An 18,340-nucleotide genomic window follows, 5' to 3' on the forward strand; every position below is an offset into this window, starting at 1 on the left:
AAGAACTATTAGATCAACACAATGATGACCATAAATATTTAGAGGTGGAGTCCATTCCACAGGAGAGCAAAACTTGTTTGTCCTTAAACCCAATTGCTAGTAATGTGATTGGCTCTGTTTCTAAGATTTCTGCAACAGTAGAGGATACTACCATGGATGTTGTTCGGAGGCCACTCATGTTCGAAGATAAGTGCATTTTGGTAGCTCCTCATGGAAAGTGGGGAGAACTTGAATTAGATTACCTTGTTCGGGGTCTTGCATTGCATCCCAATCTGGAAAAGGTTGTTGATGTTAAGTACATAAGCAAGGAGCAGAGGAATTCTTTTAGGAAAGCCAGAAAGGTGAAGATGAAACTGCACCAGCAAATGAACAAGCATGGACCCTTTAGCAAGAAGTCAAAAATGAAATGTTTTGTTGTAAGCCTAGCTGAGACTTAGACCAGCAGGCATGACAATTAAGAATATAGTGTCTTGTATATTGTGCTATAGTATATTTGTCATATGGTTGGAATTAAGGGGGAGTGTTGGAAGACATTAATTCCAACCACCCGCATTAATGTAGTTGCTAGACTGTTCTAGAGAATTCAGCAGGTAGTTTCTAGAATTCATTGACAAATAGGCAAGCTTCCTGAAGAAGCCACCGCCCCATCAAACTCCAGAAATTTCTCTGTCATGTATAAATACCTGTTCAATCATCGAATGAAGGCAAGTTTCTGAGTTCTGTGTTTCAATACATGCTCTCTGATTTGAAATTTGATGGAGGGTTCGATTTCTGTAGCTGGAAGCCAGGGTGTGAGATTGGGAGAGCAAAAGTTTGAATCTCAGAGGCAAATCGATTAGACAGGAAGAGTGACACAGGTCCTAGACAATGTGACGCTGGGCTGACGCAGCCACTGCGCAGAGGCAACCAGGGGCTGTTCATTTAAGGGTTGGATTAGCTAGGACTTCTAGTGATAGTGTGAGGTAATCTCAAAAATCTCTTTGTCAATGATATTCTTTGTAAATGGATTGCCAGGAAGGCATCTTGAAGTTGTATTCAGAAATTACTACTGCATAATAATAAAATCTTCAGAGCTGCTGCACTGGTTTTCTCGAGTTGGGTTTTTCCGGGGACATTTGTCCAAAAATAACTATGTAGATGTGTGTATCATTATTTCTCTCTTGTGCTGTATTTAGTTTCCGTAGTTTTATTTTGATGTAGGCTGCAGTGTATGTATTTCAGTGTTTGTTGTAGAAAACTACGAATAATTTGTTCAATTAATTTAACAAGTAGGTGAAATATAATTAGTTTGCTGTAGTAGGAATCAGGTAATCGATTTTTCATAGGAATATCTGTTCCTGATGATGAACCACACTTGTCGGTTCGAAACGCGTTGACCAAAAATTTCTCTTATGTGATTTCTACCAAAAGAGTTTGCTTAATTCATTATGGATCACAGAAGCTTGAATACAGAAAATATCACAGTCCTCCCCGCCAAAAATTGCTTGTCGTCAATCAATACCTAAACAAGCATCCTCTCTAGTTGTTGCTCCCCATTGTCACTGCAAAATGTGCCAGGGTCCCAAATGTGCCACTGAATCATCCCGGACCTCTGCACTGTCCTAACATGAAAGAATCCTTCAATACGAGGATCCCAGGTCATCTTGTCCAACGTGAAGCTCCCCTTGCTCCACTCACTATCCTACCCGGTGCAAGTACCAGAAGTCCCCTGCTCCATCAGTGACTCGCTAAAGCCCAATGGAAGATCTGCATGATCTCCCCTTGTAGTAGCCAGCTCATCCCTAAAGGTTATTGAGTTGTGAAGAGATGTGATGCCCCGATTCCCTGCTAGTCCCAAAGTGGTGCCACCATGTTGACACTACGCTGCTCTTACTATGACATACTCCCCATCGTGCACGGACTGTATCCTCCCCTCCTGAGGCCTAGTGGCGAAAAATCTATGAGAGCCAAGCTCATCCTGCCCGAGCATCTCCATGATGCCAATATCTACCCCTCCACTGCCAATCTCAACCCTGAGCCATAACAGGACAAGTTTGCCTCGCCATGCAGTGGAGGTCTCAGTGATCCCCCATGTGTCAAACCCAAAGTGAACTGGATCATCCTCTGCCATGACCCTGCTCATCACAAAGTGGAGTGATCCGCTCGCCAACCGAATCCCTGGATCCCCCAAACATACGAGGAGCTCATAACTCCCACTCCTCATAGGATGTCGCTGTGTAACATTGTTACCTGCTAGAACCCATCTGGCCCTCATCTCTGACCCCTGTATGTATCCCTTGGGTGGACCCCAAGTATCAGGAGTATGTCTCACGCATGCGAACCTACCCTGCTCCTGCCAGACCACGTAGTGAAATCCACTATCCCAACTCCTGATGATACACTTGGACACTGCTCGGAGTCTAGGTACCCTCCTGTAGACGAAGTCTACCATCCACCATCCCTCAAGTGTGAGCCCAGGGGTGGAACATATGCTACCTCGACCATCAACCATGCCATCCCTAAGCTTGTATCTGACAACTTGTGCACCTACCAAGTGTCTCAACTGGAGAGTCTCCTCCCGGCTCATGACACGCGGTGTCTCATCCAATTGTCTAGGGTGAGCCTCCCATGTCCCGCTACCTGAATGGAGAGTGTGAAGGGGCAACAACCAAACACTCTATGACTGTAAGCAACACTAGAGGATGATGGGTGGGTATGTCCCAAAGGGTATGATCAAAAGTCTGCTGATGATCAAAAGTCTGCCGGAATGCTCAAGAGTAATCCTATGAATGACACTCTCTCCACCTCAGATCAACTGATAACCCCCTCGAAGTCCTATCGCCACTAAACATGGTCTCCCCAGATGCTCAACAATGTCCTCATCGATCCTAGGTGAGTTGCATCTAATGGTACACCCAATGCCCCGGTCCATAAGTCTTCTTGGAGGCAACGCTGCAAGAGCCTGCTGCGTTACACGTGTCACTGCATACCACCAAGTTTCACCGTACTCCTTGACATGCCACTGTATGCTACAACCTATCCCTGTACACCACTAGATACCCTTGGCTACGGCTATACCATCCTGTACCATCCTACGTCCTGTTTGTATCAGGCACTAGTCAATCCCCGCGTGTACTCAATGTAATATAAGGCACTCCTACTCCACAACGCAACCAAACACACTACAGTACAATACCATGCACCTCCATGTCCACCTGTAGTCCACTACTCAGTGCTAGATGCTCCCATACATCCCTGGATATGATGGCCTAAAGTTGTGTCTCTACGTGTCGGCCCACACCTGATCGGTATCATCAACTCCACCGTCGCATCACTATACCCGCCGATGAATGGATCTTCACTTTTAAATCGTCTCCGAGGGATCCGAGAAACGAGTCTCCCTATTTGTTAGCAATGATGCCACCATTGCTTTGCTCCTTTGCATCCTCTGTGCCTTGCACAAAAGTGAAGAGTTCCTAGCTCCACACAAGTTCCTAGCTCCACACAAGGCACTGTCTAGTGGCTTGCCAATGCCACCTTCTCTGACAAACTCTTGCCGAAGTATGTTGATCACCCCGTGATCCTGTGTACAATTGTCATACCAAGACAACCAAAGGAGTATGTCCAAAAACTGGTTGGCTACTGGTGCTGAACGAGACTCCCCTAGTGAATGTGTATGCTCAATTGCTAGGTCAATTGTACCATCCAGGTCATTGTCAATCGACATACCTGGGAAATGATAGGTAGTCCCACCCGGATCCCAATGCCAGTTTGGGCTTCCGATAATACCAACTCAGAATCTCTTGCCATCCAACTCCAAGAGAGGGATCGAATGCATGAACTCCTGCACATAAAACAACCCCAACATACAGATGTTGCACCCTGTGCAACTCCGATCGTCTCATCCCGCTACCCAGGTCAACACATGAGATCTGACTAGGTAGCTCTGTCTCTCTCTCTCCAATGGGCAAAGGTGACCCAACAGTGCTGCTAACTTGGTCATCCCCTCTGGTATGTCTAGACAACTTTGCCTCTCTCAATCCAATGCGTAGGGATGGGCTGATAACGTTGTAGATTATGTCAGTGCGCCTTTGAAGCGAACTGTGTTGAAATCCCAACATGTGGTCTCTATACTTCCCCTCAGCTATCCCAAAGGATGGATGCACATCCTCCTCCATCATGGGCTCAACATGAGCCTCCAACTACTCCTCCATAAACAACCCAACATGCAAGACATGCTCACCAGTCAGTTGTAGGTGACTGTCATTCAGCAACTCTGTCATAGATCTGGATGCCTTTGTACCTATTGGCTCCTCATCAACAGTGGAGATGTCTCCCGACACCTCATCAACCTATGGTGCGCTACTATCACTTGAGAACTCAGTCACAACCTAGAATGCCTCAACAATGAATGGCATCTCATCAATGGGTGTATGCTCAACTTTCTCCTTGCCAACCATGGCCCCTTGAACTATTCTCTCGTCTTCTTCCTTAATCCTCCTCATCGTCCCAACAAAATTCCACTGAATTTCCATTGGCTTGTGCATGCCTCTTAGTTCACAGAACTCCCAAAAAGAGAGGGATGCTTGAATGCCATGACCCAATGATTGCGATGCCCTCAAGTTTGCTCCCAGTAATTCCACATTAGTTCCAATCATGTCCAGTTTCCCAATTGCGAAATGAATCAACTTCTCCCCCACATCAATCATCATTTGTTGCATCCTAATCACGTCATTCAAGGTTATTGACATGTTGTTTGATTCTAAATTTTCTTTGGATTCTTAGCTTTTATTATGGTCTTGTCATAGAACGAAGGGTTTCCCACAGGCTGAGCCAAGATTACGGCTCTAATACCATTGAAATATCCCTAAGGAAAACTAACAGTAAATATGCAAAGCAAACATAGACAAAAACATCATAGAACAGTGACAAACAGTCATATCACAAATTGACACCAAAACTGCATTGCTGAGTTGTTTTTATTAATGAAAATGGGTGTACAATAAGGTGCTGGAATGAGTGCACTTGGGCTTGCTCAAGGCAATCTAGCAAAGCCCAAAATGACAAATAAACACCCTTCCTCGGATCTGCTGCTATGCTGCTCAAGCTCTGCGCTGAAGATGCCCAGAAATACATTGTTGGCTGAATGGATCTGTTGCTAGAGCCCTCTCCGGTGGTCAGAAAATTCCGAGAAGTTAACCTCGACCTCTCCACTAATAAGTAATAACCCACAAAAATCCACGAAGGAATTGGCCAAATGTTGACCTCGGAATTTCAGCCCAAATTTCCCCTAGCTCCTCTAGCTGCCTGCCTGGATTAGGACCCCTGTTTGACCCTTCAAATTTTTAAAATTATTTTTGAGGTCCTTATAAAAAACTCAGAAAACCCAGAAAGGGTTTGTCCTAGTTTTGAAGCTCCAAAATTGACCCCAAATGCTTGGCCCTCCTCCACAAGCAAAAGATGTAACCTGTAGCAAATGTTGCGTTTGCTACTCCTCCAAAATGCTGGAAAAGCCCTCACAACACTTCCCTGGACTCCACCTCAAGTTTAGGGCCCAAACTCCCTTCACTCCTAAACTCCCAAGTGTGTCTCCTCCAAGCACTTTGCAGTGCCTGTGTTGTTACTAGTGTCTCCTCTACACAAATTCACACTCCCACCGCTGGAACAATTGGAAATGATGAAACTCCCTCTTTGGGCTGACACTCGAAGTCCACCGAAGCAAGGGTTGAGATCTTCGCTCGGAGACACTCGTGTGCTAAACAACACTTGCAGACTTGGCTTCTACTCAAGCGTGCTATGTCAAAGACAAGTTTTTGAATAGATGAATGAATGACCAAAATGAGTGCCTCTTGCTCTATTTATCAAAGAGCCTCCAAGATGCCCATCTGGGCCCAACTCGACTTTCCCCCACCAACTTCGCTCCAATGAGAATGTGTTTCCCATGTGGGCTGCAATTTTCTATGAGTGGCCCCCCACATACCACTAGTGGCTCGATTTTCTCCTCCATCCTCTAATGTTTGGGCTCACTTTTGATCAAAAATACGTGTGGGGCCTCTAAACCCACACTTCATAAGTGCTAATGTGAATTAATTCAAAACTGGCCAAAAATTGATATTTCTTTCCCTTAACAATGGCGCTAAGTGGGAATATCACACAGCGTGACAGGGTGATAGGGAGATTGGCTTGTAACAGGATTAGGTTTTGGGAATCCATGGTTCATTTAAATTCTTGACCTTTTATCAAGAATCCATTGAAACTTCTAATTACAGTTTGCAATAAAGTAGGAGTGAAGAGTTCAACATCGATTTTACAGCTAGTTTTCGTTCGAAGAAATAGGGCATCTTCTTTGAAGAAATTGCGTTTTTCTCTGCTAAATGTGTTAAGAAAAGTTCAAGCCTCCTTTTGAAGTGCTAATAAATAAGTCTCAAAGAGTTTAGTACTTTTTCTGTAATCCTTTGAGCAGATTTGCTTACAACTAGAAGGGTGAAAATTTAATAGAGTAAAATCCAGGAAAAATTTGTCTGAATGGTAGATGGGGATAGTTAGGATAGCAAAAAGTGGAGAATTTTGTTTTTGTATGCCTGCACTGATGCTTACATATTCGCAAGTATTATTCCTAGTGTCATTACTGATTATTAGGGTTTTGAATGGCAGGAGAAATACATTTGGCGTTATCGCTCTATAGGAGCTATTCAAACGATGCTGAACATGATTCAATTACCACTTCAGCAGCCAACGATAGACATGAACCTTTATTCATTTCTTCAACATCAGACACAGAGATTGTTGCCAGTACACCAGACCTTCCACTATTTTCTCGAATAAGCTCATCTGAATCCTTATCATCAGTAGATAATGATACAATCTCTGGTACAAAAAAAATATCAGGTGAAAAAAAGAAATTCAGTTGTCGAAGTTTTGTCAATCATTTGTCATCATTACTCTCTAAAAGGTCTAGGAATGGTGCAAGATCTAGTGGGAGCTCACCAACTAGATCAGATGTGGATTCAAGTTCCTCTGAAATCAGTAACAATCCTGATGACAATGAAGATCTTGTCTCCTTTTTTGAAGATGATCCCAAAAATGACCCTAAAGAAGAGGAAATGATTGCTTCTTTGACAGGCGGAATTCTTATTGATCAGTCTTATGCCGTGAGCATGGGAAGATTGAATGGCATCCTTTTTAAGCCAGGGTCACAGTTTGTACAGGATCTTGCCCTTGCACAGAATACGCAAGAGCTTTCTGAGTGCCCATGGAGGAAATTGGATGATGGGCTTCCGTACAGAATCGTGACATACTTTAATGCTCCTTCAAAGATGGTTGGTCGTGTGAAAGCTACAGAAGAACAGAGGTATCTGAGAGCTGACAAAGGAGGCTTTGTGGTGATGTTGACAGTTAGCACACCTGATGTTCCATTTGGGACCAATTTTCAAACTGAAATACAGTATTGTATAACACCAGGGCCAAATCTACCTCCAGGAGAGAAGACATCACATCTCCGCGTCTCCTGGAGAATGAACTTCTTGAGAAGTACAATGATGAAATCCATTATAGAAAAAGGTGGCCGAGACGGATTAAAGGATAATTTTAAACTATATCAGGTTGTCCTAGCCAAGTATGCAAGGTGCATTGATGATCCAATGACAAATCATGAAAAGGGACAGGAGCCTCAAAGCGATTGGCAGCTAGCAAAAGAATATTTTATCAATCTCCGAGTTCTTGCAAGTATACTATCACTAGGGGTATTACTTTTACATATATATTTTCCTTGGCCAAAAAATGGCAGTGTCTTAGAAATTTTCTACTTAGACTTGCCAGACTCCCTCGGAGAATTCATCACCTCAGCCTTCATTGCATTGTACCTGGAAAATGTTGCCAAGAATATCTGGATGTTCCTACGAGCCAGAGTTTGCAGAGGTATTTTCCATGGATACAGTCCATTTTATATTGGGGATTTCAAGCGTAGTGTTGTCAAATATTGGCTGTGGTTGAGTACAAAATTAAGTAATGCATGATTTGTAGTCAATTTAACTGGCTTTCTGCTATTCAAATTGTCTGCTCTGGTTGCTTGCTTGTTTTTCTGTTCTGAGATATTTAAAATTTTTGTAGTATATTTGGACTTGGTGCAGTGCATGAGTTTACTTTTGCAATGTAAAAACTTAAAGGCCAAAGTTGAAATTTCTCTGTTTTCCTTTTCTTCTTTGTGATATTCTTATCTAGGCTCTGATCATGGGGTGAAGGCACAGGGTGAAGGATGGCTCTTAGCTGTGACATTGGTCAGTGGGGAAAAATTATCTCCGTCAGTTGACACTGGCACATGCGACCCTTATGTGGTTTTTACTTGCAATGGAAAGACACGTACTAGCTCAGTGAAGCTAGGCACATTGAACCCAGAATGGCATGGTATCAAAACTCTTTTCTGCTCTATGATTGATTCTTCAGTAAATTGTTAAATATTAATCATGCACATGTCCAAATATAAGTTATGCTACTAGGCTTGTTTGTTCTTTGCATTATCTCATACCTTTCCATCAATGTTTTATGGTACTGCTTTTGATATATGAATCTGTTTGTTTTTTGGTGCCAACTGTTTAAACAGAGGTATTTGAATTTGATGCAACAGAAGAGGCACCCTCAACTATGTATATTGAAGTTTTTGATTTTGAAGGACCATTCTTAGAAGGAGAGTCTCTGGGGTATGCTGAGATTAACTTTTTGAAACAATCTTCAGAAGAACTGGCAGATCTGCGGGTACAACTTGAGGGCAAGCATGCATGGTCTCAGGAATCAAAGTTACATGTGCGCATTTGTTTGACTAACACACAAGAGTCAGACTCTGTTACTTACTATATTCAGAGAGTGGAAAAAGAGGTTGGCAAAAAGGTTGGTCTGAGGTACTTTGTGTTTTTAATGTTTGGAGAGTTTGCTTCCTGCAAGCTTCTAGCACTAAATAGCTTAAGTAGATGCTACATTTTCCTTTCAAAAATCCAAAAACCTTTTACATATAATGAAACATAAAGATGTGCATCCAATCATACAGGTGTTGCCCTTTCAATTTTCCTAGGTGTGGTCATGCCCAGATTTATTAATATCAACTAATACATAGACTTAATAGTAAATCCCAATTGGATACTTGACTGTTGTTCTCCGACTAGAAATTATCCAGTTTGGGTTGGCTTTTTGATTAAGTCAATTCTTGCCTGTATTTTCCCAAGGTCTGGCTTGTTGCTTTTGTTTTGTTTTGTCTGCTTTTGTTTCAGGAGATTCTGCATATTCCTGGTTGTCGCTATTTTTTATCATGTTGGTCTAGTACCTTTTCTTGCTCATTCTTCATTTTGAATCAGAAAGGTCTTTCACAGTCCATGTTTTCCAGAACACGCTGCCTCCTCTCCATCTTTGCCAAGTCAACTCCATCTTCTAATTTTATCTCTTGATTATTCGAATTCTCTTCTGTTATGATTTGGCTTTAAACCTCATTTTCTGTGTTCATGGTTAGCTCTTCTATTTGTTTATTTGAGTGCATTCACCCGTCCTCATTTTGGCTGCCTTCTCTAGCTGGTGTCTCTAAAATTATGAAGGGACTCAGCAATATTTTGGTCTAAAGCTGGTTGGCTTCTTTTGGGAGGTTGGAGTTTCCTTCCCTCCTTCCTTGCATTCTTGGTCTTTTCCTATTGTTGTCCAGTCAACATATAAAAAGCTCTTGATCATCTAGTGTTGGGCTTGATTTTGCTAGGAACTCACGTTCATGACACACCTGACATTTCAAAGTGGGATTTTCACAGACAATCAATTGTTTGAGCATGCCCCAGAAAATCAAGGTGCATCAAAGTAGGCAATCCTTTCTCCTTTTTGTCAATCTAGATGCACGCAAATCCTAGCATATTGCCTAGAAAATTATTTCTCCTTTTGGTTACCTATGATATAGATAAAAGGTTTTCGAGGGAGTTCCGACGTTGCCTTGAATATCAACTCATGCCAAGATTCTAAAGGCAACCTTCAAAGTCTTACCCAGACATGGACAGTCTACTAGGAATTAGTAACGAGTTCAAAGCCAAGCTTCCTAAATTTCATGATAATCATTCTTTGCACATTGACCATGTCTCCTCTTCAATTGTAGCTTTTTCATCATTACAATTTGAGGAGAAACATTAGGGGAAATTTGGGATCAAGAATGAGACTCAATGGATTTTCAAACTAAAAAAAGTTATTATTTTCAACCAATAGGATTTAAGATGATAATGTTGGATACCTTATGAGGTTATACTGAAGCAAAAAATAAGAGAAGCAAAAATTGAGTGCGCGCGTGAGGGAGAGAAGCTGCTAGGTGAGAATATTACAATGCAAAGAGTTTGAGAGAGGCAGTAACTATGACAATCTAATAAAGGAAACAATTAGAGACTATACGGATTGACGACTATATATTTGGATTTTGTACGATTACTATTGAGGTGGTTTTTGATGCAGGAGGTATAGAGGTGAATTTAATTTATCGTAGTCTAAGAGACCCCTCTCCTAGATCACACCCTAGTCAAATGGTATCACGTTTGAAGGAGATCAATCTTTGGTTAACCATCTTTATTAGCACTAGGTGTACTTCAAGCACAACAAATCTCGAGATCATAGTCTATTTAGGATTTCATCCCACTTGATGATCCATAGACCAAGAAATCTATAGTGTACGCTCTCGATGGGAGCTTGGCACTTTATGCTTGGCCCTTCTCGTTGGATGTGGAAATGCAATAGGAAGCACCCATGGAGACTATCTTTCTTTACTAGTGAATCCAATGATTTGGTGAAGGGTGGTTGAGGAGGTCCTGTTGTCGCCTTGCTTACATGTTGACCATACATGTGTCAACTTCCCAAGATGCAGAGTACAGAGCAGAACAAATAAATTTTTTCAAAGGCATCATCATCACGCAACTTCCAGATTGTCATTGCAGTTGCAAATTCTGCAACTCTATGGGCCGTTATTGTAAAATGATTCTAGTATGTCTATGAAGCCATGTAAACATGTAGGTAAGCCTTTGATTCTTAGCAAAGAGTTTCATTCTAGGGAGTTTTTTACCCTTCGCCAATTATTCGCGTTTTCTAACCCTTATAATTGGCAGAGTTTTTCTCCCACACATACCCCGAAGCTAGAGTGGGGCTCAATGGTAAGGTCTTAGGCGAGTCCTAGTGTTATCGATTCTATGTATATTTTCATACTAGATCATCTATCAAGTGTCACAGAATTTGATTGATTCTAGAGATCATATCTTAATTGTAAACTTTCCCCTTCTAATGGGATGTCTATGTAATATTTGATGTAAAAAGGTGTTGTCTATAGAAGTTGGAGGGGGTATGAGTACTTGATTTTACACCTCAAATCCTATAATTTTTATCTAGATACACTTTGAGGGTGGAAAATATGTGTAAATCCCATCTTGAGTCATTTGTCTTATTTTCCAGCAAAAAAATTCAAATAATTAATTGGAAATTTGTCAAAAAAAAAAAATTAAAATGAGAGAAAATTAAATTCTCTCCAACTAGAAAATCTATTGAAAATTATTGAGGACATTTCTTAAATATATGAGAAAGGTCTCATTTCCATGGCAGAAAGTTCCTCAAAAAATTCATTGGGCCATAAAGAATTATTTTTCGCAAGGAAATCAAATTTTTCGTTTAGGTGGTTATTTTAAATGAGGGGATTTCAAGAATTCTATTTTTGAAGATTCTCCGGTGGTCCAAAACCACCCAAAAGTCAAAGCTTGGTCCATCTAGCTCAACGATCTAGGAATTCAATTTTTTGTGGAGATATTTGCAACAATAATCAAGGGATCGAATTATTTTGACAAGGATCAAGCCATGGATCAAGAGAACTAGTTGTTTTTCCACTTGGAGGGGTCTCATACTCTCATTTTTTCTATAAAAGGAAGCTAATTGCTCCTCATTTGATCATGAAAAAAATTGTTTTTGAGCTCTAATTCAAGCTCTGCTGCTGTAATATTTTTTTTCTAGAATAATAAAGAAGTCTTTGGGGTTTATTCTGTTGGCATTATGGCACAGGTTTAGCACTATGGCACAGGTGTTGTCCTTGATGGCAACTTACTCAAAGGGAAGATCACAGTTCAGGCTCTCAGAATGAAAGAAAATGAGGTATACACAAGTTCATCTTAACAAAATCGCGTATACATGCGGGTGTACCGATCAAAAGGCGCGTATACGTATGCATGCACTTTCATGCAAAGAAAAGCGCGTACATGTGGGTAAACTTATGGTTGGTCCATGGTATTTAGTCCATCGTATTTGAACCTATGGTTTTGGTCCTTGGTATTGCATCCAAAGTACTGGATCTCCATGGTTTTGGACCATGGTGTGAGTAAGGCCTAAGTCTATAAAAAGGGAAGGAGATCATTTGGCAAGGGTGGAACTGAAGCATTGAATATCTTATGAAGAGCAAGATCGAGAATACTGTCATGGGGTTATGGTGCATAACTAGATCTGAATCAAGGAGGAACCTGAGCGCAAGGAAAAGCATAAGTTCTATTGATGGGTCAAGATCTTAAGGCGGTTTGAAGAGAAGTATCTTTGTGAAATCTTTGATCTGTTATATTTGATGAATGACGTGATCTATAAATATGATAATCTGGGTATAACTAATGTCTAAACAAGTAAAAAGATAAATTATCTTTTATAGATTTGTACGCAGGTTCAGCGCAACAGAGGCGCGTATACATGTTGGTTCGCTAACGTAAAACAGCGTATACGCTGGATGGCCTTGATACAGAAGCGTATGCACACAGGTTCCATATATTGAAGTAGCGTATATCTCATGAAATATGTTTTAGCTACTTCTGTTTATTGCTGCAGTATTCTGGGTTCAGGATTGGTGTTTGGTTACTGGTACTGTTTTCTGGTTACAACGTTCTGAGAAGTTATTGGTTGATTCAGTATTTGTTTGTACAAAGGAGTTTGGTTAATGTAGATATACTAGATGTTTGATTGATAGACATGGATCCAGTCTGAAAATTTATGAAACGAGGTCCCTGGAAGAAAAGAGAAGTTTGTAGCCTTCTGTAGGTCCGCACCTACGTACTAGTACCTCAGCTAGTACAAGAGCTAAGGGGGTTGTAGCTCCCTTCCAGGAGAAGTTGGAGAACGAGAGAAGGTAGTAGCCTTCTGCAGGTAGCAGCCTGCGTACTGGTATAAGACTGCACCAATACAGAAACATTGTAAAAAGTCTAATTGAAAGAAGATAGAGACGAATTGCAGCAGGTGGTTTTCACCCACATTGGGTTTCCACCTTATATCTTGTGTTCTTATGTGTGATTGCCTGTTCTGTTTTACTGTTCCTGGTTACTGTTCATATGGTTTGATGCACAGATTAATGATCAACATCTGAAGAATAATCTAAATTACATGTCAGCTCATATACGCTTGTTTCATTAACTGAAGTTGCGTACATACGCAGTATTTACTAAAGGAAGTAGCGTATACAAATCTGATTGTAAAATGAAAAATAATTGACCTTATAATACTGATTCACCCTCCCCTCTCAGTATTATTTCCAACATATTCATGGTGTTGTTCCTCTTTTGCTTCTTGTGGTAATATTTTTCTGAATCATGTTCTTAATGCTCTATTGAATTAAATTTTATAAGTTATTATTTCATTAGCTAGTTGTTGGTTTAATTATTTGCATAGGTATCTTGCATTAGTTATTGGGTTTGAGAGAAGCATTCTAATTCAATTGATCTAGTAGGTATCTCTAGATTTTGAGAATTATTTGTTATCTATGCCTCTATTGATATAATAATTTGATCTTAAGTGTGTAGAGACTCTATAGTATTCATATCTTTGGCGTGAGGGGAAGCCTTCAGTTGGACCTATTGCACCCATTTTTTCAACATTCCAAGGAAGCAGGATCCAAAGACTTAAAGGAATTTTTCAAAAAGTTCAGAATCATCAACCAACGATTTGTCATGTTATTGTAAACCCATTCTGCAAAATTGTAATGTAAATGATGCTAGTACGATCGACAATTATGTAACAACCTAGGTAAGCCTATGATTTTGGCAATGAATTTCATCCTAGGAGGTTTTTCGTTTCACTGATTATATGTGTTTTTAAACACAGATGATCTGCAAAGTTTTTCCCTCTAGCCTTACCCCAAGCTAGGGTGGAATTTATCATCGGAGTCTTAGGTGAGTCCTAGTATTTTAGTCGAGTTTATTATAAAAATGATTTGAGAATAATTTAAGCTAACTGGCTAAATTATTTTATTACAAATCACTTGGTCTACTAGATCATATTGTGTCGCAGAATTGGTTAAAAATTTTGGGGTTTATAATGAACAGGTATTCCCTCTTTAAGGGTTGAATTTGTAAAATCTTATGTGAAAAATATTTTAGTGCATGGTCCCTCATACTTAGACATCATGGATAAAATATTAGAAGGTGGAAAAATAATTAATCCCCTCAATAGTCAATTAATTGATTTTTCTGGCAAAATTTTTTTTTTTTTTTTTTGCTGAAGCAAGTATGGATCCTTCTATATCATTGAGTCAAAAAATAGTGTACAATATATACAAACGTCCACCCGACGCCAAAGAAGCAGAAAAGAAATAAAAGCTTAAGCCTCCAAGGGCTAAACCTAACAGCTTTACATCTAAAAATTCGAGCCTAAGAAATAACTAACATAACTAAAGTCTAACCCTCGGAAAGCCCGCGAACTTTCGCGCGGCCTCCCTCCAGTTAACCCAAACCAAAAGATCCGTCCCCTCAAATCAAGAAGATCGACAGCCGAGGAGAAAGCCGTATAGCTAAAGAGACCGATGATTAACGGTCCAGCCCCACCAAGTTGCTCTGTCCCAGTCAACCGTTGATTCACTACCACCGAATCCAACGGATGAGAAAGATTTCGCGTGGGACAAGAAGGAGCAATGTTATTCTGTGATGGAGGGCGGTTTTCGGAACCCCCACCCTGCCACGTGTCGCAGGAAGAATGGGATCGTTGCGAAAACTCCAAAACCATTACCACTATGAGGGCAGCGCGATCAGTCGAAAACCGCCTGGGAGGTGGTTTAGCATTCTGGACCTCGAAATCTGAAACCACCAGTTGCCGAATGACTTGTTTCCTCTTGCAAATGTTAAACATCCTCGCCTTGTTTTGGGATTGTGTGAGGGTGAGAGTGTTCCACCGAGCAAAGACTTGTGGGAATCGAGGCTTTTCCCATGATGAACTGAGATCTTCATCACGCTTACTCCTTGAGTTTGGGCGACCAGACATGGTTCTCTTCTCTTTAGCGACCAACAACTTAGGAAATGAAGACACATACAGGGGAAAATCAAATCGAGCTAGTCTCCTTGGTTTTGTGTCTAAACACTTCCCTATCTTCTTCCGCCTGTTCGCAGCATAGAGCTCTCAGTCTGCTTGGACTCAACTCCTGCCACTTCATCGACACATTATTATCTGTGCAGTTGACTCCCTGGTTGGCTAGAAGATCTGCCAGCTTATTTGCCTTTCTGCGAACATGGTGGAAACTAACAGTGCGCAGGCCCTGAAGATGGCTTTGAATTCTTTGGAAGACCCGAATTAATTTCCAATGCTTAGAGACTTTATCCGGCGCAGTTCCATTATGTATTTTTTGCACTGAGTTGATAATTAACTCTGAATCTGCCTCAATCATGACATTTAGACAGTTGTCTTGCTTCAGTAAATCTAGGCATTGTTCCATAGCCATCAGTTCAGCCATGTTGTTGGTGGCTGTACCTAGGTGGCAATGGAAGATGAAAACGATACTTCCCTCTGCATTTCTGAGGACACCTCCATACCCTGCTGTTTCTGGGTTCCCCTTTGAAGCCCCATCAATGTTAAATTTTAAATAGCCTTTCGGAGGAGGATGCCAAAATTCCTTCCCCGTATCCGAAGAAATGACCTTCCTGTCTAGGCCTAGGAGGGTGAGCCCCTGCATCCCCAGCTGCCTGAGAATATTTAAATCTGCATCTGAGGGGGGCTTTTTAGGGAAGTTGCAAACAGTGGTTCCCACAGTCTCCTTGAGCTGTTTTAGGATTATCTCCAGCAGGTGTTGTGGGGGCTTTTTTTCCTCCTTAAAAATTCTTTTGTTCCTCTCCTTCCAAACGTTCCATATAATGAAGCTTGGTGTAAGAGCCCACACTGAGTTAAGAATTTCATTATTTGAAAATTTTTTCCTCCAATTGATGAGGGTACTAATGATGCTGCCTCTGTCTCTATCAGATTGTTGAAAGATTGTAGCAAATAAGTCCCATAACCAGGATGTGAAAATGCAGTTGTTGAGTAAATGTTCCAAAGTTTCTTCTTGAGCTTCACAGAGCAGGCATCTTGAAGGCCCCTGAACACCTCTCTTCCTTATGTTATCCCAAGTCAGAATTTTCTTGTGATATACAACCCACATGAAGAGTTTGATTTTCATCCACCCTTGATGCCTCCAAAGGTTTTGCCAGATTTTGTCTGGAACGAGGGGATCCAGCTCAAGGAGAATGCTTTTTGCTTCCTTAAGATTAAAGGTGCCCTCTTTGTTATTTCCCCATCTCAGTTGGTCTTGTCCCTCTGCCACTAAGATTTTCCTTTGCTCTACTATTTTCCTGAGCTCCTCTGCTTTTGTTTTCAGGAGATTGTTATTTCTGCAATCTATGTTTCTCCAGATTCTCCACTTATCTGTAAGATGAGAATGATTCCAGAAATCCTTAACCTTTATTAAACCTTGGGAATCTGACTCCTGTTTAAGATCAAGGAAGTCTTCTTTTACCAGAATTGATTCTTGTTGCCACTTGTCTTCCCAGAAAACAGCAAGATTTCCTTCTCTGATTTCCTAGAAGCTATTCTCTTGTACTAGTCTTCTATTCTCCCAAGGTTTGTTCCAAATATAGGAACCCTTTATATTTCCTGACATTCTTATGAGATCACTGTTCTGCCAGGAACTAGCATATTTTTCTTTCCAGATATTTGCCCATTGAGTCTCTGGATGCTGAACCCAACGCCACCAAAGTTTGGCCCCTAGAGCCTTGCTGAGAATCTCCTGATCATCCAATCCTAGCCCTCCGTGGTTCTTGGGCTTACAAATTTTTTCCCAAGACACCAAGGTCCATTTCCTCTTAGTCTCCTCCCTGCCCCAAAGGAAGTTTCTTTGAATATTTCTAAATTGCTGAAGGACCCCTTTTGGAGCTGGGAGGGCTGATAACATGAAAATAGGGATTGCTTGAAGCACTGCTTTAGTAAGAACTAACCTGCCAGCAAGGTTTAAAGATTTGATGGTCCATTTACTGACTTTGTCCTGCAACTTGTTGATCAAAGGTTCCCATATACTTTTGAGCATAGGTTTTGCAGTTAGAGGGACACCTAAATATTTTGAAGGAAGGGAATCCCTTTGAAAGCCAAGAATTCTGGAGATGTTTTTCTGAATAGCAATATTGGTATTGAAGAAGAAGATTTTTGATTTAGAGAGATTAACTTCCATACCTGAAGCCGAGGCAAAAAGATTCATAATTTTTTTGTAGTTTGAAGCTTCTTGGACTGTGGGGATTCCCTGTAGCATGGTATCATCTACAAATTGTTGGTGAGTCAGGGCCTGCCCATTATCAGTAAGCTGCAGACCTTTAATCTTTCCTGATGATTTCCCCTGCTTAATAGCTCTACCTAGTCCTTCCATCATGATGATAAAAAGAAAGGGGGAGAGTGGGTCACCCTGTTTGAGGCCTCTTGAGGGACTGAAAATCTCTGAGGGAGAGCCATTGACCAATATAGAAAAACTGGAGGAGGTCACCAGTGCCATTACCCATCTGACCCAGTTATGATCAAATCCAAATGCAATCAACATTTTCTTAAGGTAGACCCAATTTACCTTGTCATAAGCTTTGGCAATGTCTAATTGCATGATCATACCCGCCTGCTTCTTGCTAGTTAAAGAGTGCACCACTTCTTGCGCTTGAATGATGTTGTCCAGAATTTTTCTGCCTTCCACATAACCTGATTGCTCCCCTGATACCAGAACCGGAAGCAAAGGTTTGAGTCTGTTAGCAACAATCTTGGATATAATCTTATAGATTATGTTGCATAGGGCTATGGGTCTGTATTTATTTGGTGTATGAGCAATCTCTTGTTTGGGGATCAGGGCGATGAAGGATGTATTGAGCGCTTTCAGAATGGTTTTGTTTGACCTGGAGTCCTCCACAACATTCAAAATGTCCTGCTTAACAATATTCCAGCAAGCTTTGAAAAAGTCCACATTGAAACCGTCTGGGCCCGGTGCTTTGCCATTCTGCATGTCTTTGAGAACATCACTTAGCTCCCCTTCTGTTACTAGTCTATTAAGGTTGAAGTTGTCCTCTCTGGACACCAGTTT

The 18,340-nt window shown here is 41.1% G+C and overlaps 1 protein-coding gene across 5 annotated transcripts in view; it reads left to right on the forward strand.

Moving 5' to 3' along the window:
• LOC149204414 (C2 and GRAM domain-containing protein At1g03370-like) overlaps nucleotides 1–18,340 on the forward strand; it is a 514,970-nt gene that overhangs the window by 47,967 nt on the left and 448,663 nt on the right. For 4 of the 5 annotated variants that reach the window (XM_089394711.1, XM_089394708.1, XM_089394710.1 and 1 more), the window contains exons 2-4: nucleotides 6,634–7,896; nucleotides 8,200–8,382; nucleotides 8,579–8,862. In XM_089394711.1, coding sequence (XP_089250837.1) covers nucleotides 6,634–7,896; nucleotides 8,200–8,382; nucleotides 8,579–8,862 — 1,730 coding nt within the window. The remainder of the gene's footprint in view (nucleotides 1–6,633; nucleotides 7,897–8,199; nucleotides 8,383–8,578; nucleotides 8,863–18,340) is intronic. The other variant, XM_089394709.1, reaches the window with a different exon arrangement.

This window comes from Pinus tabuliformis, chromosome 1_2, assembly GCF_031772625.1.
Source record: "Pinus tabuliformis cultivar Carrire ecotype Pingquan chromosome 1_2, CPIR1, whole genome shotgun sequence".
Taxonomy (NCBI): domain Eukaryota; kingdom Viridiplantae; phylum Streptophyta; class Pinopsida; order Pinales; family Pinaceae; genus Pinus; species Pinus tabuliformis.